Source organism: Onychostoma macrolepis, chromosome 09 (assembly GCF_012432095.1).
Source record: "Onychostoma macrolepis isolate SWU-2019 chromosome 09, ASM1243209v1, whole genome shotgun sequence".
Lineage (NCBI taxonomy): Eukaryota > Metazoa > Chordata > Actinopteri > Cypriniformes > Cyprinidae > Onychostoma > Onychostoma macrolepis.
In genome coordinates this window covers 4,910,899-4,937,129 of record NC_081163.1, presented here as the reverse complement: position 1 = coordinate 4,937,129, position 26,231 = coordinate 4,910,899, and the positions used below count along the sequence as shown (strand labels likewise).

The following is a 26,231-nucleotide window of genomic DNA, read 5'->3' as shown; positions in this document are numbered from 1 at the left end:
CATTATGATAAGAAAAGTGCTGAATTATAAGAGCTTTTTGTCACATGCTTAATTGTGCACTTGTAGTGTACTTCAAATCTCAAAAGTGTATTTTTTTTTTTTAAACTATACTTGCAGAGTACATTAATGATATAAAAGGCCACTTTTATGACTGTTTCTTAACACACTTTTAAAATATGCACTCTGTAATAATGTCAAATTAGAACTTTACTTTAAAATACATTTGTATATTTTACTTTTAAATACACAGTCTTTGTTTTAATAATCTGATGTCAAGCTTTGAAGAATTACACTTATTTTGATGTGTTGACTCACATACTAAATTGTAATTTTAACTGTGTTGAAGTTAATATATGTAATATAAGTTATTAAATTGCAACTTCATCATTACAAATATACTGTATGACATACACTGTAAAAAGTGATAAGTTGACTTAACTTGAAATAATTTAGGAAACCCGTTGGCTTAAAATGATTAAGTAAATAATAATAAAAAAAAAAAAAGTTAAGTGAACTTGACAATTCAAAGGCAATGGGTTTCCTCAAGTTAAGTCAACTTATCACTTTTTACAGTGTACGGGTTTCAATAGAAATTACATTTAAGTCTATTTTGGTTTACCATAAATGCTTGTCAGTACAATTCGCTGTACACTTTAGGATTATTAAAGACAGTAGAAGTAATTTAAGTGGGTTTAAGTCTACTTAAGTGGGTTTAAAAAGCACTCTGAAGTTCAGCTAATAGCATTTATTGTAAATTTAAACTAGTTTATTTTCATTTAACAGCAATTAACATGCACATAAGTGTCCAAAAACATTACATTCAGTTCACACTTAAAGTGAACTTATTTTAAAGTATTTATATATTTTTTAAAAAGTATGCTTTTTTTTTTTTACAATGGTTCAGAGTCTAAATAATTTGTATTTAGTTTTTTGTTTTAGTTTATTTATATAGTGCTTTTCAAAATATACATAATTTCAAACGAACCTGTTAGGTGATGAAAACAGTTTGTTTATAATGATTACAATGTAAAGATAATATTTGACAGTTTTGTATCAATCCAAGAATAACATCTTTTAGAATAACATGCACCAATGAATTGTACACATTAAAACGTTATAAAATGGAAAACGGGGCAATACAGATTTCATGTTGACTTCAAAGTTTTGATGTGTTTTTTCCTGCAGGTTATAACCCCTGTGACCCCCGTTCGAGCCCCTGCACTCACATCTGTCTCCTCTCAGCGGTCGGTCCCAGGTTCTACTCCTGTGCCTGTCCGTCTGGATGGACTCTCGCCGCTGACCAGTTCACATGCGCTAGAGGTACGAGATACATCAGCCGAATATTTGTAGCCGATGCGGATATCTAGAGAGCAGAGTTTCTCATGGTGAAGGGGCCGTTCACACAGAAAGCATTTTCACGCTTCTCACACATGACAACATGCCATTATAAAATCATGGCGCTCAAGTTAAAGTTAGTTGAACTTTTAAAAAGCGAGTCTCGAGCAAACCCCCCCCCCCATTCCACTGCCTGTGTCTCACATTTTTCAAAGCAAAGAACTTGTTCTGTGTGAATGACTACTAAAGCTAAGGGTTTTCTGTGTTTGCACTGCAAAAAATTATTTCCTTAGTATTTTTATCTCGTTTTACAGTACAAATATTAAAGTGCCCCATTATGGATTTTCACCGCAAATTAGCGCCACGTAAAGGAGGGGTTTGGAAAAATGAATCGTTGAACAAATTGTTTGGGAGTCGTTGAGCAAATAAGGTAAAAATAAATGCATATTATAAGACAATGAAAGTGTTTTTTGACCTTGCATGCAGGTCAGCCTCCCAAAACCAAAATATGAACCTTTCATAACCCATAATAGGGGCACTTTAATGCTAGTAGCGCCGAGGTCATGGGTTTAATTCCCAGGGAAAGCAAGAACTGGTAGAATGCAAATATATACCATTAATGTAAATGTAAATCTAATAAATAGCATGATAGCCAAAGACATGTGCAGTAAATTTCAGCATTTATATGCCAATTTTATATAAATGCTAAAAACATTTCTGGTGAAAATTCACTAAGGAATATTGAAATCTGCACTCAATCTGGCAGAATTATTGGTCAATATGGAGTGCTGCTTAAATGAGTCCTAAAACCCAGAAATGAGTGTTTGCACTTCCGTTTCTATCGTCCCAAATTCAATAGGTTTATTGAATGGGTTTTTGGTTAAATGCCTGAAATATGGTCTGTGGTTATTTTTACCTTTTATTCTACAACAAAAAATAAATCATAAATACCCCTCTTCATGCTTTTTTAAGCTTTTATATATCTTGAATAAGACATTTGCTATCAAGTGGCTAAATGGGACTTCAGAGGTTATTAGGGACATTAAATAATATCACATCAAACTATATATCTATATATATTACACCCTCGCAGTGTTTATAATTGTGCTCTTGCAAACTATTCCAACTCAGACTTTCCAACTTTAAAATAGAGATTGAAAGAGTTGTCAGTGAACTTAATGGCGATGACAATGAAGTCAAGTTACCAAGATGTAGTGTAACCGGATTTTTGCTTCTGGTTATTGTATGTAGGCTTTAAAATTCATAAAAGTTGTGTTCATTTGTAAAGATTTTCTTAATGAATTTAACCTGTAAGAATCATAAAATTTTGTTGGTCACTGGCCAAAAGCCAAAGGAAAAATCCTATTGGGTTTTTGTTGAGGGAAAGAGGTTGATGCTAACCATTGTATCTAAAAGGACTTTAATGGACAAGATAAATGAATGCAATGAGTTTAACAGTTTATTCCTGCTTGTGGCTGTTTTAATGAATAATGCATGTGTCTATGTCTTTAACGCTGGCCTCTGTCCATTTAATCTGCTTCACAGAGAATGAATGAAGCAGTCTTCTGTTAAAATTGGATATAGATTTCAGGGGAATGAAAACTTGTCAACAGCAACCCATTTTCGATTTACTTAGTAAGCTTCTTTGCAGAGGCAAACATTTACTATTATAAAAGGCCTTTGCTCAGCTGACGGTAACGGATGAAAGCGCGCAAGAGGCCTTTAGTCTTAAGAAGCCCTTAACATTCTCTTAGGGCAAACTCTCAACCTCGCTCAGGTTTCAGCCTTTGTTAGTGCTGTCAAGTGCATTCTTCCATGAGAGTTTAACAATTAATCCAGACAAACGGTGATTGAATGGGCTGTTTATCACAATCAACTGTGCTGACACAGCGATGTTTACTCTGCAAGGTCTTTTTCACCAGTAGCTCATATCTGCAAGACTAAATGAAACGAGATGATACCTAATTCTGGGAATCTGTGCTATATGTTGTGAAAAATACATGTGCTTAATTGTATTGAATGGGTACTTGTAGTGTACTTCAAATCTTAAAAGTATATTTTAAAAAACAAACTTGCAGATAATGCAGAAAATATTACTGTAATAAAGGGCCACTTAAAATAGTACTTAAAGAGAGTATCTAAATATTCTTAAATCAATATACATTTACTTGAGAAGCAAAAGTCTTGTTTTCTGAAAACAAAAAGTTTTTGTTTAAGTGGGGTAAGAAAAATGAACTTTACTCAAAGGGAAAACAAAATGATTGTTCTTACCCCACTGACAGATTTTTTTCTTTCTTTCTTGTTTTAAGCATAAACTGACTTAATTTTGATAGATTTTTCAGAAAACAAGGCTTAATATTCTAAGTCATTTTGCATCTGAAGTAAATGCATCTTAATTGAAGAACATTTAGACATTTGTACTAGAAAGCAAGACAAAAAAACGTAAGAAATGACTTTCATTTTTTAACACATTAAATACACTTTTAAAAAGTGCACTTTGTAATAATGTCAAATTAAAGGTTTTACCTTAAAGTACATTTGAAATAATTATGTTTTAATATTTTAAAGAATTGTACTTATTTTGATAAGAAGGCATATGGAAAGTACATTTTAACTGTAAATTTATCTAAAGTGTGTTATTCAATATTATAAAGTTAATATATTTAAAATGTACTTAACTGCAGCTTTATCATTACAAATGTGTGATCACAAATATATTTAAAACTATATATTTATACTATATATATATATATTTATATATTTCAATAGAAATAACATTATAAAGTATATTTTAGTCTATAATATAATTACTTGCCAATACATTTGGCAGTACACTTAAACCACATTTCAAAGGCAATTTCAAACTAATTTGAAAATGACATATAAGGCTATGTTCACACTTGGCGTCTTTTTTGAAGCTGCCAGCGTCTGTTTTACATTATAATCCTATGGAGTAAACCATGTTTTCAAAAAAGTCCTGAGCGCTTTTTAAAACGCCACAGCCGGCGTCTTTTTCTGCAGCTCAGAGCGTCTTTTCAAGTTGAAAAAAGTTTAACTTTTCTGAAAAAACGCCCTACGTCAAGTGCCTTTTTGACAAGCGAGTGGCAAGTCGTTTCCATAACAAAAAAAACAACAAGAAAAAAGGAGAAGATAGCCGGTAGACAGATCGTACTAGTTTCGGAGCACAAGGAACAGTATGAAACCGTGCATCAGCCAACCGGAGCTCCTGGACTAAATTGTTGGAAGCACCATACAGTTTCCTCCCCCGTATAATGTTGCGCTCCCACAAACGTCGTTGTGAACCGACACCCTCCCCATTAACTTCAAAAGCCGACGTTTCTGCAGCACACAGTGCTAGCTACCGTTGCAGCTGTTGTTATAGCAACAAAAGACGCCCTCGGCTGCTATTTGTAACCAAAACGCTGCCAGCTTTTTATTTTACTAAAAAAGTAAAATAAAAAAAGACGCCAAGTGTGAACACGCCCTAAAGATGCACTTAAGTCCTACTAACTTACTATCTTAAGTTCGACTAACTGCATTTAATATAAATTTAAACTGTAATTCATTTAATTTAATTGCACATAACATGCACTTAAGTATCCAAACACATGACAGTACATTGAGTTAATACACTTAAGTATATTATTTTAAGGTATTTTATTTCCTTAATAAGTGCTCTTATAAAAGTATGCTAAAGTGTACTTCTTTTTCTCAAGGATGGACATCTGTGAGCTTGCTTACAGGAACAGTTCACCCAAAATTGAAATCATTTAATTATTTCACATGGCGTAATTGTTTGGTTGTGTCCCATTATTATGATTTTTATGAATACCATATGAATTATGGCTGATGACTTTGCAGTTGAGGATCCATTCCTGGTGGTGGTGAGAGACAGCATCATTTACGGCATCCCGCTCAACCCGAATGACAAGAGCAATGACGCCATGGTGCCGGTCGCCGGGCTGCTGAACGGATATGACGTTGACTTTGATGATGCTGAGCAGATGATCTATTGGGTGGAACATCCGGTAAATCATATAAACACTTCCTATTCTATCTCAAATGAGTTGTATCATTAATTTTAAGTAGTTAACAGGTGTTTGAATGCTAAAATTTTGTCTATTAATTGTATCTTATTTATCTGCACAGGGTGAGATTCATCGAGTAAAGTCAGATGGTACCAACAGAACTGAGTTCGCACCAGCTGCCATACTGGGTTCTCCGGTCGGACTGGCTCTGGACTGGATGTCTCAGAACCTGTACTACTCCAACCCTGCATCACAGTCTATAGAGGTTGGCAAGACTTTAGATCTCATTCCCCTGCATCATAAATAGTTCTTGTCAGAGCTGAGGGTTATTTCTACGTGCTGAAGTTTAAACACACCAGTTTCATCAATGCTAAAAACTAGTTTAGGTCTTGTAACCAGTAGTTCAGTAGTTTCAGAAAAATATGTTATGTTTATATATTAAATATATTTATTTATAATATAAATTATAGGAATATAAATATAGACATGTAAATATTTTCCAAATTATATACATAATAAATATACACAGTATAAACACATATATTATGCAAACAAAAACCTTTATTTTGTATGCGATTAATCGCGATTGATCGTTTGACAGCACTAATAATAATATATAGAAGATCCATGTTAAAAATGATGAAAATGAAAATCATTGTTTTCAACACAAAAATACATAAATGTAGTACTCATATTAATGTAAGCACTGTCAGTTTGTCTTGAGTAAATGTAAACAGGTGAAACAAAAATACAATATGTCAAAATATTAGACCTGCGCATTTGGCTTCAATTATTGAATATTTACTTGAATCCTTGATACTGCTACAAATTTCGTTTGTATTGTTTTTCTTTGTTGTACTTCTTGTAATTTGTTTCTTTGTTCTCTATTTTTTGTATTACTTACTTAGATTATGAATTGAACAACCTGAGGAAATATTTACTTAATTTAAATTTGTAAAATGTAATTTTTAACATTTTAAATATTTAACTTGTTAGTTATGCAGTGGTATTTAAATTGGTAACAATAATTGAGACAAACCCAATCTGATTTGTTTCAGGTTCTCAGGCTAAAAGGAGAGACTCAGTACAGAAAGACTCTCATCACTAACAACGGCTCACCTACTGGTGCAGGAGCTCCTGCTGGCATTGCGCTGGATCCGGCACGTGGGTAAGTCCAGATAAGCAGAAGTCTGGCATTAACCCTGATCCCCAAATTCAACAAGCTCCAGCTGATTTAATGTCATCTGCCAGGAGCTCACTAAACAGCAGTCAACTTAAAGCACACATAGTCATGATCAGTCCTTAGAATATATACTTGTATAAGCATGGAATTGCTGTATTTGTATACAAACACAGGCAAAAGAGCAGTATTTCCCATATGTTATGGTTTTGCATACATGATGCTATTCTGTTTAGTGATGATCTGTCTTTGTTTTAGAAAGATGTACTGGACAGATCAGGGAACAGAGAGCGGGATCCCGGCCAAGGTGGCATCAGCAGATATGGACGGCTCCAATGCAGCCATCCTCTTCACCCATAATCTGGAACATGTGGAGTTCATAACCATAGACATCAGAGAAAACAAGCTCTACTGGGCCGTTACAGGAACTGGCGTGGTATGGCAGTCAGTAACATTAATGTAGAAAAATATATCTTATGTTCACCAAAACTGAGTTTGTTTGACCAAAAATACAGTAAAAACAGCAATATTGTGAAATATTAATACAATTTTAAATAACTGGGTGCTATTGAAATGTATTTTAAAATGTAATTTATTCTTGTGATGCAAAGCTGAATTTTCAGCATCATTACTCCAGTCTTCAGTGTCACATGATCCTTCAGAAATCATTCTAATATGCTGATTTGGAAGTTCAAAAAAATGTATCATTTATTTGAAATAGAAATCTTTTGTAACATTCTAAATGTTTTTACCTACTTTTGATTAATTTAATGTGTCCCCGCCGAGTATTATTTCCTATAATAGTGTATTTATGTATATACATTTATTTCTTTATCTACCTTTATAGAACCCATATTTGTCGTTATTTAGTTTTGACACCCGTTACATCTCTCCACCAAATTAAAACTCATTGATATTTAACTGATTTAACAGAATAACTCAAATTCTGCAACTGTTTCTTCCATGTTTCAGATCGAGCGCGGTGATCCCGATGGGTCAAACCGCATCACTATGGTGAATGGACTGTCCCATCCGTGGGGTGTGGCCGTATACGACTCCTACATGTACTTCACAGATCGAGACTTTGAGGTGATTGAACGCGTCGACAAAGCCACGGGACTCAACCGGGTCGTAATGCGGGATAACGTGGCTGGTCTCAGAGTACTCAAAGTGCACTACAGAGACTGTGAGTATTATAAATACTAGGAAAATAAATGCTTGTTGTAACATAATGGTTCTGTTCCAATGGTCTGCTATCTTCAAAGGCTGCTTTCTTCTGAAATTAAATGAAAAAACTATTTTAAAGTCTCTAGATAGGCAGTAACTCCATGCATCATACAAACAGCTCCTCTGACACAATGATTGATTTCAATGGAGTTTGGTGTTAGCATGTTGCTAAGCTAACAACATGAACTCTAATAAGCAAAAATCCTCACATCACACACACATATTTGGTAAGATAGTACATTTTTAACTGATTTCAGTTCAGTTTATATCACTTTTATTGGCATGATTTTTTTTACGCACAATTTTGGCAAATTATACAGAAAACAAGTAATGACAAGAACAATTACAATAAGACAATAATAAACAACAGTTTTTTTAATTGTAATAAAATAAGCTGCTAAGTAATTTAAAAACAAAAAAGGTATACTACATAATATAACATACACATTTATCAAGAAATAATAAAGCTTTATACGGTGTTAGAATGTTGCTAATCTAACAATATGAAATCTAATAAACAAAACTACACATCACACACAAATGTTGGGTAAAATAGTCCATTTTAATTCATTTCAATGAAAATATGCTTTATTTGCATGATTTTGTGTTGAAACTTACAATATTGACAAAATATTATACAGAAAGTTTTTTTTACAGCTTTTAAAAATGATTTGAAAATAAGTAATGAATGCAAATAACAAAATACACACACACATCTACATATACATACTGTAGGTCTTTGATTGTATTAATGAATGCAGCTGTTAGTTTCTGAGGGTATGCACTTGAAAAATTGAATTGCTGCAATTGTACCTCAAAGTGCTGCTAATGTAGGCATCTCACGGTGCCATTTTTTAACATTTATCTCCAATTCATTCATTCTGCGGTTGACATAGGGTGGTCTTTTCTGGAAGTCATCGTAACCTTGATGGCCGTGTAGCAATTACCAGAGAGGGATGAATGACTTTCAATAGGATATCAGTTTACCAATTAGTTCCCCTCTGCCTCAGGGGGACACTCAGCTTTATGCAGAGAAGAATCAGTGTCCCTTTGTTCGGTGTTCAGTGCACATGTTCATTCTTCAGGGCTGTGAACGCCGTCTATTGTATAAGTGCTTCCAGTAAGATCTGGAAGTGCTAGCAAAGCAGAGTCCCAATATATCAGTACTGCTACACACTGATAGGCACCAGGAATGTGTATACATTACCAGAATAGATAGATATGAGTCAGTATCATGTACTCTTACGGTTACATATTTGCGGTATTAAATGTCTGTCTCTCATTCTCATTATCTGCTGTTTGTCTCCCCATAGCCTCAGCAGGCTCGTCTAACGGCTGCAGTAATAACGTGGGGACGTGTGAGCAGTTGTGTCTGCCTCGTCCCGGTGGCCTGTTCAGCTGCGCCTGTGCGACTGGGTTCAAACTCAGCGCTGATAACAGAACCTGTTCTCCATACCAATCCTACGTGGTGATCTCGATGCTCACTGCCATCAAGGGCTTCAGTCTGGAGGGAGCGGATCACTCCGAGTCTATGGTGCCTGTGGCAGGCAGAGGTGGGGTTCAGTAGGACTGGGTGCTATAGAAAAAAAAACTATTATATAAAACATTATAATATATTTAATTGAGATAATATAATAATTATAATATATTTTTGTATAAAATATTTTAAATATAATTTTGATATATATTATAATGATTTTATTTATTTATTTATTTAAATGGGTATTTATTTATATCTGTATTATTTTCCAATTGTTTTTATATTTTGTATTATTTTATTCTCTTTATATGATATTTATTCTTTTGTATTATAAATAATACATTTTCATTATTTTGTAATAAAGAGAATAAATATTCTTTATCACATTTTTATTAAAAACATTAATATATATATATATATATATATATAATTTGTTCTAAATACTGTACACACACAAACACAAACAAACTTAATATTTTAATATTTATATATTTCCATTGAAGCTAATAGATTCAAAATATTCAAGAATAATTCATAAATTAAAATCCAGTAAAAAAAAAATCTAGTTAAAAAATATAAATTCATATAATCTACATGTAAACTCAAGAAGGAATGATACTTAAACTATTTTAACATGAAAAATGGCACACAAAGACATTTATATGTCTATTTATGAGAAAAATATAAATTATTTTTCTATTTTTTATATTATTTTATTATTTTTATATGATATTTGTTCGGTTGGATTATAAATAATAAAACGTTTTCATAAAAAAGGTTTATATTTTTATATACATTTTTTCTTATTTTGTAATAAAAAAAGAATATATACATGCATACACGTACACACACATGCAATTTAATAACAGATTATACATATACACATATATATTCATTGAAGTGGACTGTTTGAACTGACTCACAGAAATAAAATTTACCAACTATAATGTAATTTTTGCTACTTATATTTAAGTCAGAGATGCTATTAAAGCATTACAGCCAAATAAGAAACACATTTATTCACAAATGTTGCTTTATTGTATATTGTATAATTTTACTAATATATTGTGAATAATGTGTATAATGACAAATGCATGGTATAACGGAGAAAAAAATAATGTTATTGCACTACAACACTTTGTGCATGTGTGTGTGTCCTGTAGGCCGCAATGCTCTTCATGTAGATGTGCACATGCCTTCTGGATTCATTTACTGGTGTGACTTCAGCAGCACTGTGGCGTCTCAGAATGGAATCCGCAGGATCAAACCGGACGGATCTGGATTGCGTAGTATTGTCACCTCTGGAATCGGACGTAATGGCATACGGGGCATTGCTGTAGACTGGGCCGCAGGTGAGGGCTTGTGTGCTTGTTGTATGTTGGAATCAGATTTGGTAACTTGTTTGACTCTGGTAATACAGTATAACTCTGACATTCTGAATGGAACAAATTTGGCCACTTTCTAAAACATGAAGTACTTCCAAAGGAATTTGAAGACTAATGCCAAGTGCTTCAGATACACTGGACTCATGCAGTGTTACATGAGGAATGTTCTAGAGCAGCTTTAGAGGTCAGAATGGTGACAGCCTTACCGTAGGGACATTAACATTAACTCACATCAGTATAAGCACAGACAGGTGGCATTGGAGAAGATTAAAGATTAACATATGACAGAAAAGAGGCTCAGTTGGTTCAGGCCTCAGTGACCCGTGGCTTGTTAAACATACACTTTTGACCTGAATATGTGAATAAGCAACCCAAAGTTGTTATTGGCATTTACCCAATCTAACATTATAGTTGTTTTATTCTCAATATATAGTCACTACCATTTAAAAGTCTTTTTTGCTCACCAGAAATGCATTAATTTGATCAAAAATACAGTAAAAATGATACATATTATTTTAATTTTAAATAAATGATTTTTATTTGAATATATACGAAAATGTAATTTATTCCTGTGATGCAGAGCTGAATTTTCAGCATCATTACTCCAGTCTTCAGTGTCACATGATCCTTCAGAAATCATTCTAATATGCTGATTTTCTGCTCAAGAAACATCTCTTATTATTATCAGTGTTGACAACAGTTGTGCTGCTTAAAATATTTGTGGAAACCATGATACATTGTTTTTTTTTTTTTTTCAGGATTCTTTGATTAATAGAAGGTTTAAAAGAACAGTATTTATATGAAATAGAAATCCTTTGAAATCATTATAAATGTCTTTACTGCCCAATTTTGAAGAATGTAATGTAAAAAACAAAACAAACAAATATACTGTGTATGACCACAGAATGGTGCAATGGACCAATCAGAATGAAGTATTCTATAGTGATTTATGTAGTTATTTATTTATTTGTTTATATATACTATACATTCTACTTAACTATGGCTAAAAATGGGCTTTGATTTTGTATGAAACAAAACAAATTTGCTTATGTTTTGTTGCATATATTGTTCTTTTTTTTGTTACCCTATAACAACGTTAATAACGGACTAACTCGACATGCCATCTTTAAAACGCAACTCTGATGCACTCACTTTCACTAATGGTACAAGAGGCTGAAAAAGCATAGATATCCATCTAGTGCATGTGTACATAGACAAACAAAGTGTTTGGTCCTTAATCTCTCAAAGCAACATTAAGTGTCAGGGTTTCTCAGATTGTTTTGCAGTTTCTCTGATGTTTCTTGTCTTTGTCTTTCCACAGGAAACCTCTATTTCACCAATGCCTTCTTGACCGAGACGTACATCGAAGTGATTCGACTCAATACCACGTTCCGTCGTGTCCTTCTAAAGACCCAAGTAGACATGCCTCGTCATATTGTGGTGGACCCCATGAACAGATACCTCTTCTGGGCCGACTATGGACAGACCCCCAAAATCGAGCGAGCTTTTCTAGACGGTTCCAACCGGACCGTGCTGGTTTCCTCAGGCATCGTCACCCCCAGAGGCCTGGCTTTGGACCACCGAGACGGATACATCTACTGGGTGGACGATTCCCTGGACATGATCGCACGAATCCGGCCAGAGGGGGGCGAGACGGAGGTCGTACGGTACGGGAGTCGCTATCCGACTCCGTACGGCGTCACAGTGTTTGAGGGGAATGTAATCTGGGTGGACAGAAACCTGAAGAAAGTCTTCCAAGCGAGCAAGCAGCCAGGTGCGACCGACCAGCCGGTCGTGATCCGAGACAACATCAACATGCTGCGGGACGTTACCATCTTCGACCGGAGAATGCAGCCAAGTTCAGCCCACGAGCTCAATAACAACCCCTGCTTGGAGTCTAACGGCGGCTGCGCTCACTTCTGCTTCGCCATCCGAGGATCTCAGACGAGGAAGTGTTCGTGCGCCTTTGGGAATCTGGCTGCGGATAGCAGCAGTTGTGTGGTATCCCGGGATGATTACCTTATCTATACGACAGAAAGCACTGTGCGATCTCTGCGGCTGGATCCAGAGGATCATTCGCTGCCCTTTCCCGTGGTTAACGTGCCCAGGACGTCGGTAGCCCTTGATTTCGACCGGTTGGACGGCAGGATCTATTTCACCCAGAGCTCGGGAGCGGGCCAGAGCAAGATTAGCTTCATTACTTTGGCTTCGCCTAACTCTCCTGCGACAGAAGTGGCCTCAGGTGAGCAGCTTATTTAAACTCCTAATGCACCCTGACACTGCAGGTTTAGCTAGAAATGGAAAGTTCATTAAGGCAATCTTTGAATGTTGGCTTGACAAAGTATCTCGCGTGACATTCACAATGGTTAGTTTGCAGACTGGAGGTTGTTTAGGCCTTATGTTGTACCACGTAAGCAAACTTGTTCTTTTATTGTGAAATATAAAAAAGAAAGAAAGCATGAGAGAAGTTATTTGTTTCCCAGGCAGAAAATTCTCATCATTGTTGATGTTATTTTACATTTTGATTTGAGCAGATCAAATGTTCAGTTCTGGAGTTATTCAGGATCATGTCTACTGTCTGAGAGTCACAGTAAAATGTGTGCAGAAATGTACAAAAGCTGGTTGATAATAATATAATATAGTATAATATATTATATTAAAAAATGCAAATGCAACCTGAAGATTGTTGTGTAACATGCAACGTGATTTTTCTTTTGGTATTTTAAAGCAGTATTCTGTGTTTGAAAAGATGGGCTGCATAAGTATCTTCAGCAAGCACACAACGCTGCCTGAGTGATGCACACACAGATAAATACAGTATAACAACCAAATATAATGATAAAAACTGTTGATAACCACATTAAATTAGAAAGTTAGAAAAAAATGAGATTTAAAGGGACAGTTTTTTTTATGACAATTCTCATCACCTCATGTTTTTCCAAAACTTTGCTCCTTATAAAGTTTTATAACTTTTCTTTCTGAACATTCTCTACTCTGTGGAGACCTGGGAGCTCCTGATGGCATTGCCTATGACTGGATCAATAAGAGGATCTATTACAGTGACTACATTAACCAGAGCATCAGCTCCATGGCAGTGGATGGGTCTCAGAGGACTGTTGTAGCACAGGTGCCCAGACCCAGAGCCATCATGCTGGATCCGTGTAGAGGGTGAGTCTCTCATTCAGTTATGTGATTTAGATGTGTAATGAGCCATTTTATCATCTAATTTAAATGCATTTCTCTGTATATGTGGTCAGGTATATGTACTGGACCGACTGGGGAACCAGTGCAAAGATAGAGCGTGCAACTCTGGGAGGAAACTTCAGGACAGAGATCGTCAACACTAGTCTGGTCTGGCCAAATGGTCTGACGCTGGACTATGACGATCAAAGGCTGTATTGGGCAGATGCCAGCTTGTAAGATCTCATCTTTTGATTATATTCATAATATTAATACTTAATTTAATTTAATTTAAAAAATAATAATAATGTAATAATAAATTCAATTATTTGATCATTTATAATTCATTAAATATGTGTTATATAATAAATATACACTATATATACATTATATACTATATACATTATGTGTATGTGTGTATATATATATATATATATATAATTGTATTTAATAATATTTACAATTAATTATTAATAATAAAATAATAATAATACTTTTAATATATATATATATATATATATATATATATATATATATATATATATAAAATTTTATTTAATAATATACATTTAATAATAATAAATTATACTTTCAATAATTTATAAAAATATATTATATTATATATGTATTATGTACGGTGGCCTAGAGAGCTCAACGAGCTGCAAATGAAAAAAACACCTGCAAATTAAGAAATCAACTTCATCAATATTACAACGCACACCAAATGCTCACAACACAACCAAATAAAGAAATGCACTGCAAATAGAAAACGCTGCAAATTAAGAAAACAACTTTGTCAATTTGACAACACACATGCTGCAAATGCTCACAACACAACCAAATAAAGAAACGCGCTGCAAATAAAATTATTTTGCAGTGCGTTTCTTTATCTGTTTGTGTTGTGAGCATTTGCAGAACCTGCTGTCAAATTGATGAAGATGTTTTCTTGATTTGCTGGTGCTTTTTCTATTTGCATGTGTTTTCTGAAGCGCGTTGAGCTCTCTCGGCCACCGTAATTATGTAATACTTACATATATAATTGTAGCTGTAATATATAATGTATATCGTGTATAATATTTTTCAAATATAGCTAATATATAAATTTATATAAAATTTATACTTAATAAATTTGAAATATTTATGCTACATAATGATAAGAAAAGGTTTACTGTTCTCTCTATGCAGACAGAAGATCGAGAGATGCTCACTCACCGGCGCTAACCGTGAGGTCATCGTAAGCACCGCCATCTACCCGTTTGCAATGACAGTGTATGGTCAGCATATCTATTGGACGGACTGGAACACACGCAGCATCTACCGTGCAAACAAGCACGACGGCTCCGACCAGAGGGTGATGCTACAGAACCTTCCTTCACGGCCCATGGACATCCACGTGCTCTCCAACAGCAAACAGCAGCAGTGCAGCAGTCCCTGTGAACAATTCAATGGCGGATGCAGCCATATTTGCACTCCAGGTTGGTTTTCCATACTACTTATGGCTTTTTCAGCCAGTATCCTCCAAAACCAAAGCCCTATTCCCAAACCCAGTGAGCTGCATTACTGTATACCGAAAGCAACCCATTATTAGTAACTAATTTGGAACACTCTGTAGACAGCAACTCAATGCATCATGCAAATACAGTAGCACTCCATTAAAGGGGTCATATGATGCAATTTCAAATATCCATGTCACTGTGTTGGAAGTTTGCATAACACCGCCCAAATGTTTACGCAAAGAAAGTCGTAACTTTTATTCTCGCTGTAGTATAGTTGCATAACATCAAATTTACAAAATAATGTTATTTTTAGCATCGTCATATGACCCTTTTAATAAACATAAATTAAATTATGAAATTAAGAACTTTGTTTTAAAATACAACACTATTTCCTTCAGGTCCTCAGGGAGCAGAGTGTCAGTGTCCCTCTGAGGGCCGCTGGTATCTGGCTGACAACAAACACTGTATCCCTGACAATGGCACACGCTGTCAGTCGGGACAGTTCACTTGTATGAATGGCCGCTGCATCCGTGCCCAGTGGAAATGCGACAACGATGATGACTGTGGGGACGGCAGTGATGAACTCGAGCGGGTCTGCGGTGAGATGCGTTGTTGCTTACTATACATGTTCTTCAGAGGACTTGAAATCCTAAATCAGAATAGAAGGCAATTTTATGTAAACACACTGATTCAGAATATATGCCAGTGGCTTCGTATTTGGTTTACCAAACATGCACATAGAGTCCAAACTGACATCTTATGCACTTTCAAGGGCGAATTAAACTTAACATTGATATTTGTGCGTGACTAAACTGAAAGCCTAATGTTAACAATCAAATCTCTTGCGAGTGTCTCTGTTTGCCTATGGATGAATTTTCCTCTCCTGCACTGCGGCGCAATCTTTTACTAACATGTTTCTTCTTGCTTTTTTATTGCTTGCACAATTTGTTCAAATCTTTTGCTCCAGGATCCAAGAGTCATTTCGTTTTTGGTGTGTATTCTTGCTTACCTCTCTCTTCATGTGTAGATAAAAGCTCTGTTCCAAAATCTAGAGTGCTGCCTACATAGGAAACATGATTAAACCGTCTTTGGGCCAAATCCTAAAATTCATCCTTTGCAGAAGATAATGGCATAATGCATTGTTTGACAAGCTACCCAGTTAACAAAAAAAAAAAAAAATGTTCTAAGAACATTTGAATGTTTTTTTGTTTTTTGTTTTGTTTTTTAGTATCCGAATGTTAAGGGAACATTCTATTTTATAATTTTGCAAACATTATGGGAATGTTATTTTTGAACCTTCTCTGACCGTTCTGAAACGCGTAGTAACATTTAAAAAATAAAATCCAAATAAAACATTTTAAAAAAAAAGTTCCATGAATGATGTATACATTTTTTTTTTTTTTTTGTGCTAACGTTTTTAGAACATTGTTAAAGACCAGATAACTTTGAACAAACATTCTAATAACGTTATTGGAAGAATGTTTATTTTAGGGCTGCAAAACAATTAATCGCATTCAAAATAAAAGTTTATGTTTACATACTATATGTGTGTGTACTGTGTATATTTATTATGTATATATAAATACACACACATGCATGTATATATTACGGAAAAACATGTTAGATTTATATATCAAATCTTTATATTTATATACAATATAAATTATATACAAATATCTTTTAAAATATATACATATATGTGTGTATTTATATATACATAATAAATACACAGTATACACACATATACTATGTAAACATAAACTTTTTTTAAAATGTGATTAATCACGATTAATCATTTTGTAGCCCTAGTTAATTTAGAACTTTGAGAGAACTTTTCCAGAAAGTTCTGAGAATGTCCCCCGTTAGCTGGGTACATGCACAAATCCATCAAAGCAGTTAATGTCGATAAGTATAATTATAATTCATTCAATACCGAATAACATTGATAAAAAGTCTAATTTAAGGATTAGAGTATTGAATTGTTAGCTTAGCATGCTAATGGGAAATTCTATTGAAACTAAGGCAGCTTACTAGGATTTAGAACAGAGCCTTAGACTACATAAAATTTAATAACCATCCATAAACACATACTAACCTCTTCCACAATGCACCGCTCTCTCTCTCTCTCTCTCTCTCTCTCTCTCTCTCTCTCTATCGCATGCAGTCCCACAAGCAGCAGCATTCATTTCACTCTCAGGTAAACTGAAATAGAGAGATAGGTAGAGGAGGTAGGCGGTGAGCTCCAGTAGTTGCTGTAGTTCATTCAGCTCTTACTGCAAATGTCAAAATGAATCTTTTTTTTGTGCATTTTGTGCATGGCAGCATTTCATACCTGCGAGCCCACTGTGTTCACCTGTGGAAATGGCCGTTGTGTGCCATATCACTACCGCTGCGATCACTATAATGACTGCGGGGATAACAGTGACGAGACAGGCTGCCTGTTCCGCCCCTGCGACCCCAACACTGAGTTCACCTGCAATAACGGTCGCTGCATCGCACGGGAATACGTCTGCAACGGAATTAACAATTGCTACGACAATGGGACCTCGGATGAGCAGAACTGCGGTAAGTGCATTTGCAAGTTGCTAGGCTGGTTGTCAACTACTGTATAGACAGCCTACATCTTATGAGCATTTATGTAATACAAAATAGTTTTTTAAGTTGATTTTAAGCGATCTGTAATGGATCCTTGTTATAAAACGCAGCTGAGAGGACATGTCAGCCAGAGCACACCAAATGCCAGTCCACCAACATCTGCATCCCGCGCTCGTACCTGTGTGATGGAGATAATGATTGCGGCGACAACAGTGACGAGAGCCCGACGCATTGTGGTGAGTTATCCTGTCCCACTGTCTCCCTCTGTCCTCTGGGAACATATAGTTAGGTTTATAAATGCCCTGATATATGTTATGCTGCTGTGAATGAATGACTTAATGTCTTTTAGTTTGCCACGCAAATCTAATGTCATGTAAAATTTAAAACTTTATTATTATTATTGTATTAAATGCAATAATAATTTTAAAAAATATATAATTATTATCATTAATGATATAATTATGAAAAAAGTAAGTTCTATTTGAGTTATTAACGTTAATTAAAACAAAAAACTAAACCTATTAAAAAACATTTATGTTCATTGAAAATAAAATACTTAGCACATGAGACCATGATCCGCACTCACAAAGATGATCTTCTTTTTAACGTTTATTAACACAAACGTTTCGGCTCAAGGCCTTTTTTAGTGTGCTTATTGAAAATCAACCAAATCAGATAAAAAGATTAGATGAAAACTTAAACTAAATGAAAATTAGAAATGTTATCTTGGCAAGTAACTGAACTAGGTTGAAATACTGAAATTACTAACTGAAACTAATAAAAATGAAAACTAGATCTAAATCTGGAATTAAAATAAATTAACCATAAAAAGTTTCATAAAAAAGCACATAAATAAATTACTTTTTATGAATTGATGATAAAAAATTATTGGTCAATAATTTCGATTATTTGATCAATAATTTTGAATAGTTATTGATCAATATATTATTAAAAAACTGTAAATGTATTTAAATAATATTAAATGATACTGACGTAAAAGGTAGAAGAAAAACATAACATAAATGTAAGAATGACAAAATGTGTAATAATACTATTTTCGTTGTTTGTTTCTCCTTTAGTGTGGAATTAGATGAGTAACTGTTTCTATTAATAATTTCCTGTTTCTTTTTGAGCCAAAGTTGTTGCTCAACTTGCCCTTCCTGTAATATCAGTTAAATTAGTGACCCATGTATGTGAGCGGGTCCACCTGGGCATGCTGAGTTCATTTTATCTCAGTTTATCTCTGGTTTGTCTTGTTGTTTTCTTTTCAGCCACATCTACATGTTCCCAGAATGAGTTCCGCTGCTCGAGCGGACGCTGTATTCCCGGACACTGGTACTGTGATGGCGGTACAGACTGCAATGATGGTTCTGATGAGCCCGTTACCTGTAGTAAGTACCACATATAACATTCTGCTATGTGGCAGAAAGTTATTTTGGACTTTACTGGGGGGAAAAAAAACTATGAAAACACTGTAATGTGAGGATGAAGCTATGTTTATCAAGGGAAACCGTTGCCCATGTTTTTGGGTGGTGAGTTAATGATGGGTATCCTGCCTCACTGGTTACCATGGTGATGGACTGAATGTCCGTCGCAGGCAAATTGGCGGGAGATGATGTCAACACCCCCCCCATTTTACGCTCCACTGGTGATGCATGCAGTCAAAAAGTGGAAAAATGAGGCAGACGTTGTGTATAAGAAGCTGGTTCAGTTGGCTGAAAAAGACTTAAAATGTAGTAATTCAGACCAGTATGTCTGCAATCATATGCCCTAACAAAAGAACAAAATTTTGCGCGAGTTTGAGAGCTTCTTTTTCAAGAAAGATATTTAGCGGTTCTATTTGTGAATAGTGTGTATGTGTATGTAAATCACCAAACAAATGAGTTTGTTTTATGTTGTTTAGATCCTTACATCAATAAGGTACAATAAGGTTTTGATTTATGTTTTTTTTTTTGCATTCATTAATTTAATATATACTTAAATCAGAAAGAGCAATTGATGTTCCCCAAAAGTTTTCTTATTATATTAGATATCGTACACTATTGTTCAGAAGTTTGGGATCAGTTAAAGTTTTAAATATATATTTTTTAAAAGTCTCTTTTCCTCATCAAGGCTGCATATTTGATCAAAAATACAGTAAAAACTGTATTATTGTGAAATATTATTACAATTTAAAATAACTGTTTTCAATTTAAATATATTGTAAAATGTCATTTATTCCTGTGATGCAGAGCTGTATTTTCAGCATCATTACTCCAGTCTTCAGTGTCACATGATTCTTCAGAAATCATTCTAATATGCTGATTTGCTGCTCAAGAAACATTTTTTTATTATTATTTTCAATGTTGAAAACAGTTGTGCTGCTTCATATTTTTGTAGAAACAGTTGTAATTTTTTTTTTTTTTCAGGATTCTTTGATAAATAGAAAGTTCAAAAGAAAAGATGTGTACTGTCACTTTTGACCAATTTAATGCATCCTTGTTGAATTAAAGTATACATTTCTTTAAAAAAAAATATTTTAATGGTAGTGTGTAAGATATAGGGCTGGGTGATATGACCCAAAAAAATTATCATGATAAATATCACGATAAATGTCAAATCTTTATTTCTTTCAAGTTTAAAGCCAGATTTTTGCTCCAAAGTGAAAGTTGTAGAAACCAGACCATTAATTTTCCTTAACAAAATAAATATCTAAATAGAAAAATGTATTTCTTTGTTTCTGCATGTTCTAATGATATTGTTTCAAATCAAGAAACAGGATTGGGTTGCCTGATAATATTAATAATAATAATATCACTTTTTTTGTCTCTTAGAAACTTAATAGTAGCTTGAGTTAGGATGCAGAGGTAAATTTTTAATCAAAATTAGTAACATCTGTAAAAATTGTTGCAACCTCAATTTTATTAAATGTATTAAAACAATTTTTATTATTTAATTTATTTTTTAAATTAAGCATTGGTCCAGAGTAGCATACATTTAAACCACACATATAGCACCTCAATACCATGGTAAAAATATAACTATATGGTTTTTAGTTAACCTATTTGTATGAAATAACGGAGCGGATAAACGGTCTGTGTGGCGCATAAACATTATATCGAACTCTTCATATCATTTATCGAGGAAAACTATATCGTTATCGAATTATCGCCCCGCCCTTGTTAGATACAGTAGTTGGTAGTGAAAATAAGGTTGAAAAATTAAACAAATTCACTACTTTAGTGTGATTTTTGTGAAATTTTTTTTAAATATTACGAATTTTATTAAATTTCAAACCGAATTTGGAATTTCAGACCAAAATGTTTCAAGCAGTTTTTCTTGTAAATATATTTTAATAAGTAATGTATAGTTGTTGTTTTTTTATACTAAACAAGTCTGATATACCCATATTCTGTAGAAATAGATTATAGAAATTAAGTATTATGAACTACAACACAACAGACCAGTAAAATAACATAACAATACAAGTTACGAATGCAATACAATAATATGAGACAGGTTTCGTCTTCTGAATGACAGTTGGGTGGTATCTGAAGTGTGTGTTACTGTCTGGTGTGTCAGTCCGGCCCTCTATTGTGTGTCACATTCCTCCAAAGTGACGTGCAGCAAGCCCTCACACACACACACACACACACACACACACACACACACCAGCCCTTCCTTTGACAGTCTCTGCCCCCTCCCCTCTCACATACACTGCCCCATCCTCTCGCTTTTGTCCCGTTAATCACAGCACCCCTCGGTGCCTTTTGTTCAAGCGGGACACTAGAGAGAGGAATGCTTATTCTCTCCCAGAATTCCTCTGGCAGTGGAATCCCAGCAGCAGCTCAGCCACGTTTCTGGCTGCCCGGGATGGGATTTAATGGTTAAATGGATTACGTAGGCCGCATGTTCCTCAGTTTCCTCTGAGATCCGAGTGAGACATGGCCCTCGGGCAGGTGGCTCTTCTCACTGCCGTGTGTTTCATCCCCGCAGCCACCATGGTGAGGACCTGCAACTCCGACCAGTTCCGCTGCGATGACGGAAGGTGCATCGCTTCGTCCTGGATCTGCGATGGAGACAACGACTGCGGGGACATGAGTGACGAGGACGAGAGACACAACTGTGGTCAGTATTGCTAGGTCCAAACCCAAATTTGATTCCGCCCCATCACAGGTCTCATTTCACAGTGTACTTTTGGTACAACATGTTACTGAAATATTACCACCAAAAGTTTACACACAGAACTGTTGCAAAAGTGCATATGCTATAGGAAGTGATAGATTTTGCTTTTTATGACTGATACAGATTTACTTAATTGTAGTTTTCAAAAACCAGAAAAAAATGGCAATGTATTATTTTAATTTTTGGTTTATCATTTTTATATCATTTATATTTATAAATCCCTCACCACCCATTTTTCAATTTCTGATTTTTTCATACTAATAACTTCATAGCTGTTGGACTACAACAACAACAAAAAACATAATATATAATGTAAATTATGGTATTTTTGTCATTGTAATTCATTTTTATTTTCATTGTTTTTATGTATTAACCCCGGACCACCTTTTCAGACACACAAACAAACTGTAGTATGCTTTTCAGTATGTTATTGTGTGCCTTGCCATTTATTTATTCATTCATTCATTTAGATATTACTATTTAGGTTTCATTTTTATTTTTATTCCAGTTTTAGTTTTATTTCTTGCTTTACCAGTTATTTACTTATTAATTCAGATATTACTATTTAGGTTTCATTTTTATTTCATTTTTATTTTTATTTTCTGCTTTAGTTTTTATTTATTTGCAGTTAGTAATTTCAGTTATTTGTGAATGCAACATTTCTAATATGTGACCCTGGACCACAAAACCAGTCTTAAGTCGCTGGGGTATATTTGTAGCAATAGACAAAAATACACTGTATGGGTCAAAATTATAAATCTTTCTTTTATGCCAAAAATCATTAGGATATTAAGTAAAGATCACTTGAGTAATTGACACTTAAGACTGGTTTTGTGGTCCAGGGTCACATTTTCATGTAGTTTTTCATCCAGTATTTTATTTTTGTTTCTGTTAACAAAAATATTTTAATAGTTTTAGTTTTACAGTAATAACCATTCTGACGTCTAATGGACTTTGGTCATAACTATAATGGACTTTTTGGCTATATTTAGACTTCTTGTATCATCTCTTGTCTCGAGTCCTTCCTCCCTGCACCTCTTCTCCTCCTCTCCCTCAGTCCATCAGTGAGGTAGTGTTGGAGGTTGGGTGTGGGATCTCAGTGTAAGGAGCTGCATTCCTGATTTCTCCTGCCTCACTCACTGCTTTGTGGATGTGTTTAGCTGGATCAGCTCTCAGACTCTCTCTGTTCCCTCCAGAGGTTGCTCTGTAGCTGATCAGTAACTTAATGGAGTACTCAATTGAACTATCAAGTTTGTCTACAAAATATCCACAGTAGAAGTAAAAACAGACACAAATTAGACAACTGTTGACATACACTTGGAATATAGAGCTGTAAGTAGAATGTGGATAGCATAGTTTAGATAATGTGAAAACATTTGCTGAAAAGTTTGAATTTGTATTGAGATTTGGGTTTTGTTTTCTATAAACCTTGATGTCGGTGTTGTTCGACAACATGTTGCATAAAAATGCATAGTCTACACAAATAGTTGGTAAAGTAGTCCATTTTTATTCAGTCTGTGCTCATTTTTATGTTTTACTTTTCATTCTTTAGAAAATATTTTATATTTATATTGTACTTTTTATAAAAATTAATTTATATTTTAATAGTTATTTTAAAATATTATATTTATAATAAATTCACTCAATTTAATATTTTTAATATTTGTTTTCATATATTATTAAAATGTATTTAATAATTGTTTGTATTCAGTAATCAGTATGTATTTTTATTAAATAATGAACATAATTATGTAATATAGGCTACATAAAAATATTATTTAATATAGTCTATTATTTAGTGTATTTAATATTATGAAAATATATTAAATAATTTGTTAAACAATTCATATTTAATATTTTTAAAATAATGAAATTATTATTTTTTTTATATTGATTTTTTTATATTGTCTACATAGTAGTATAATTATATAATATACTGTAGTGAGACTGTATTAAATATTAAGGAATGTAGTCTTACTCTCACTTTGTCAGACATCTTGGAGGAAGTTTTTCAGTGAAATTGTCGCAGTCCATTATTCTGTTCTTTTCTACATAAAGGATGCATTCGAATCTGGTCAAAACAAGGTATCTTATGAGAGAGCAGCAAATCCACTTCTGTTTGGAACAGCTTTCACGTTGGAAGTCTATGATGCCTTAAAGTGCTGTCTAGGTAGGCAGCTTACAGGGTTTTGCAACAGAACCGTAATGGAATTCAAAGTCGCACAATTTGTGCACAAATATATTATGCTGGGTTGAACATAAATGTTGTGCCAAAATGTGTCAATTTTAAATTCTGTGCTCTTGTTTTGTCTCACACACACAGCAAACCGTACCTGTTCTCCTCTGGAGTTCACCTGTATAAATAACAGGCCTCCTCAGAGGAAGTGTATCCCGCGGGACTGGGTGTGTGACGGAGACGCAGATTGTTCAGACGCATACGATGAGCACCAGAATTGCACTCGCAGATCCTGCTCTGCCAACGAATTCACCTGCAACAACGGCCTCTGCATCCGCAACTCCTACAGGTTAGAATTATATTTAGAGCAAAAAAATTTGCAGATGCATTGTTTTTTATGGCTGATACTGATTTTTTTTGTGTGTGTTTGATAACTGATGTGCAGAACCTATTTTTACTTTTTTTTTTTTTTACATTATAATAAAATGCGAAGACATAAACATTGTGAATTATTTTTATTATTATTAATAACTTTAATAATTTATTATTATTATATTCTATATTATAAATATAGAAAATGCATTGTATAATTTCAATTGTAATTTTTAAAATAGTTTTTAAAATAATTGTAATAATTTGTATTGATGAAATAGGGTAAAATTACATAATAATAATAATAATAATAATAACAAAATTAAATGCATTATATTATTTGTGCATTGTATATATTGTATAATGCATTGTATTAAATATAATACATTTTTATTTATTTTTAATGAAAGGGTGAAATTCGATAATAATAATAATGCATTATATTGTATTATATAATTATAATAATAATATATTATATTGTATTATATAATGTATTATATTGTATTATTTTAATTGTAATTAATTTTCATTTTAATAATTTTAATTTATTTTAAATTTTAAGTTATTTATTAATTTATTATTTCCATTTTAATTTGTGAAAGACAGCACCACTTTTTATATGTTCATAACTGTATAAATAAAATTATAAATGAGTTTGCAGTGAATACAAAAGTTTATACAAGTTTATACAAAACTTTGTTTTGGTGATTGATTCCAGTGAAAAAGAGCAATTTCTCCCATAATTCCCTGCTGTGTGTGTTATGTCTGTTAGGTGTGACCGTCGTAATGATTGTGGAGACAGCAGTGATGAGCAGGGCTGCACCTATCAGCCGTGCCAACAGCATCAGTTCACCTGTCAGAACGGCCGCTGCGTCTCACGGGATTTCGTCTGTGACGGGGACAACGACTGCGGGGATGAATCCGACGAGCTGGATCACCTGTGCAGGACTCCAGCACCCACCTGCCCTCCCGGAAACTTCCGGTGTGACAACGGAAACTGCATACCTCTCAGCGAGGTGTGTGACCGGAACGACGACTGCAATGACAACAGTGATGAGAAAGGCTGTGGTAAGCACTGCATCATGTGACCACTTGTGATTAGATTTTTTTTTTTTCATGATCAAGATCTAGGGGATCTTGATATGCTGTGGTCTGTATTTGTACTTTGGTGCTGTTTTTCAAGTATTCTTGGACATCATTTTACTATACATATATATTTGTGTCTCATTTTTATGTGTAAACATGCAATGCATGTAAATAATGGCAAAATACCCTCTTTACGAGTAATTTATTTATAAATCCATTGGAATTTTTAACAAAAGTAAAGTCATTTGCATAATTGCATGGTAGAATTTAATCATCATTGAAGCTCAATGACTCAGATATCACCAAGTCAAACACTGGACATCAGGCCATCTGTAAGATTATGTCCATAAAGTGTGAGGTAAGGTGTTTTATAATGAAATTGCATTACTGAGTGTTTTTTTTGTTGTTGTTGTTTCTTGCAAGTGATGTGACTGATAAATCAGGGTTATTATAGTTAACAAAAAACCCCCCACCTAAATTAAATAATAATACAAAATAAAAAAATAGAAATTAAATTAACTTAATAT

The 26,231-nt window shown here is 34.0% G+C and overlaps 1 protein-coding gene across 9 annotated transcripts in view; it reads left to right on the top strand.

Annotated features, from left to right (window-relative positions):
* The window catches only part of lrp2a (low density lipoprotein receptor-related protein 2a), a 109,024-nt gene that overhangs the window by 52,254 nt on the left and 30,539 nt on the right, over nucleotides 1-26,231 (top strand). For all 9 annotated transcript variants that reach the window (XM_058787765.1, XM_058787761.1, XM_058787760.1 and 6 more), the window contains 19 exons: nucleotides 1,186-1,320; nucleotides 5,197-5,363; nucleotides 5,485-5,628; nucleotides 6,422-6,531; nucleotides 6,802-6,979; nucleotides 7,516-7,729; nucleotides 9,084-9,323; nucleotides 10,414-10,602; nucleotides 11,957-12,877; nucleotides 13,638-13,803; nucleotides 13,893-14,051; nucleotides 15,001-15,290; nucleotides 15,710-15,910; nucleotides 17,634-17,876; nucleotides 18,017-18,142; nucleotides 19,178-19,297; nucleotides 21,882-22,013; nucleotides 24,394-24,595; nucleotides 25,391-25,686. In XM_058787765.1, the coding sequence (XP_058643748.1) occupies nucleotides 1,186-1,320; nucleotides 5,197-5,363; nucleotides 5,485-5,628; nucleotides 6,422-6,531; nucleotides 6,802-6,979; nucleotides 7,516-7,729; nucleotides 9,084-9,323; nucleotides 10,414-10,602; nucleotides 11,957-12,877; nucleotides 13,638-13,803; nucleotides 13,893-14,051; nucleotides 15,001-15,290; nucleotides 15,710-15,910; nucleotides 17,634-17,876; nucleotides 18,017-18,142; nucleotides 19,178-19,297; nucleotides 21,882-22,013; nucleotides 24,394-24,595; nucleotides 25,391-25,686 (4,233 nt within the window). The remainder of the gene's footprint in view (nucleotides 1-1,185; nucleotides 1,321-5,196; nucleotides 5,364-5,484; nucleotides 5,629-6,421; nucleotides 6,532-6,801; nucleotides 6,980-7,515; nucleotides 7,730-9,083; nucleotides 9,324-10,413; nucleotides 10,603-11,956; nucleotides 12,878-13,637; nucleotides 13,804-13,892; nucleotides 14,052-15,000; nucleotides 15,291-15,709; nucleotides 15,911-17,633; nucleotides 17,877-18,016; nucleotides 18,143-19,177; nucleotides 19,298-21,881; nucleotides 22,014-24,393; nucleotides 24,596-25,390; nucleotides 25,687-26,231) is intronic.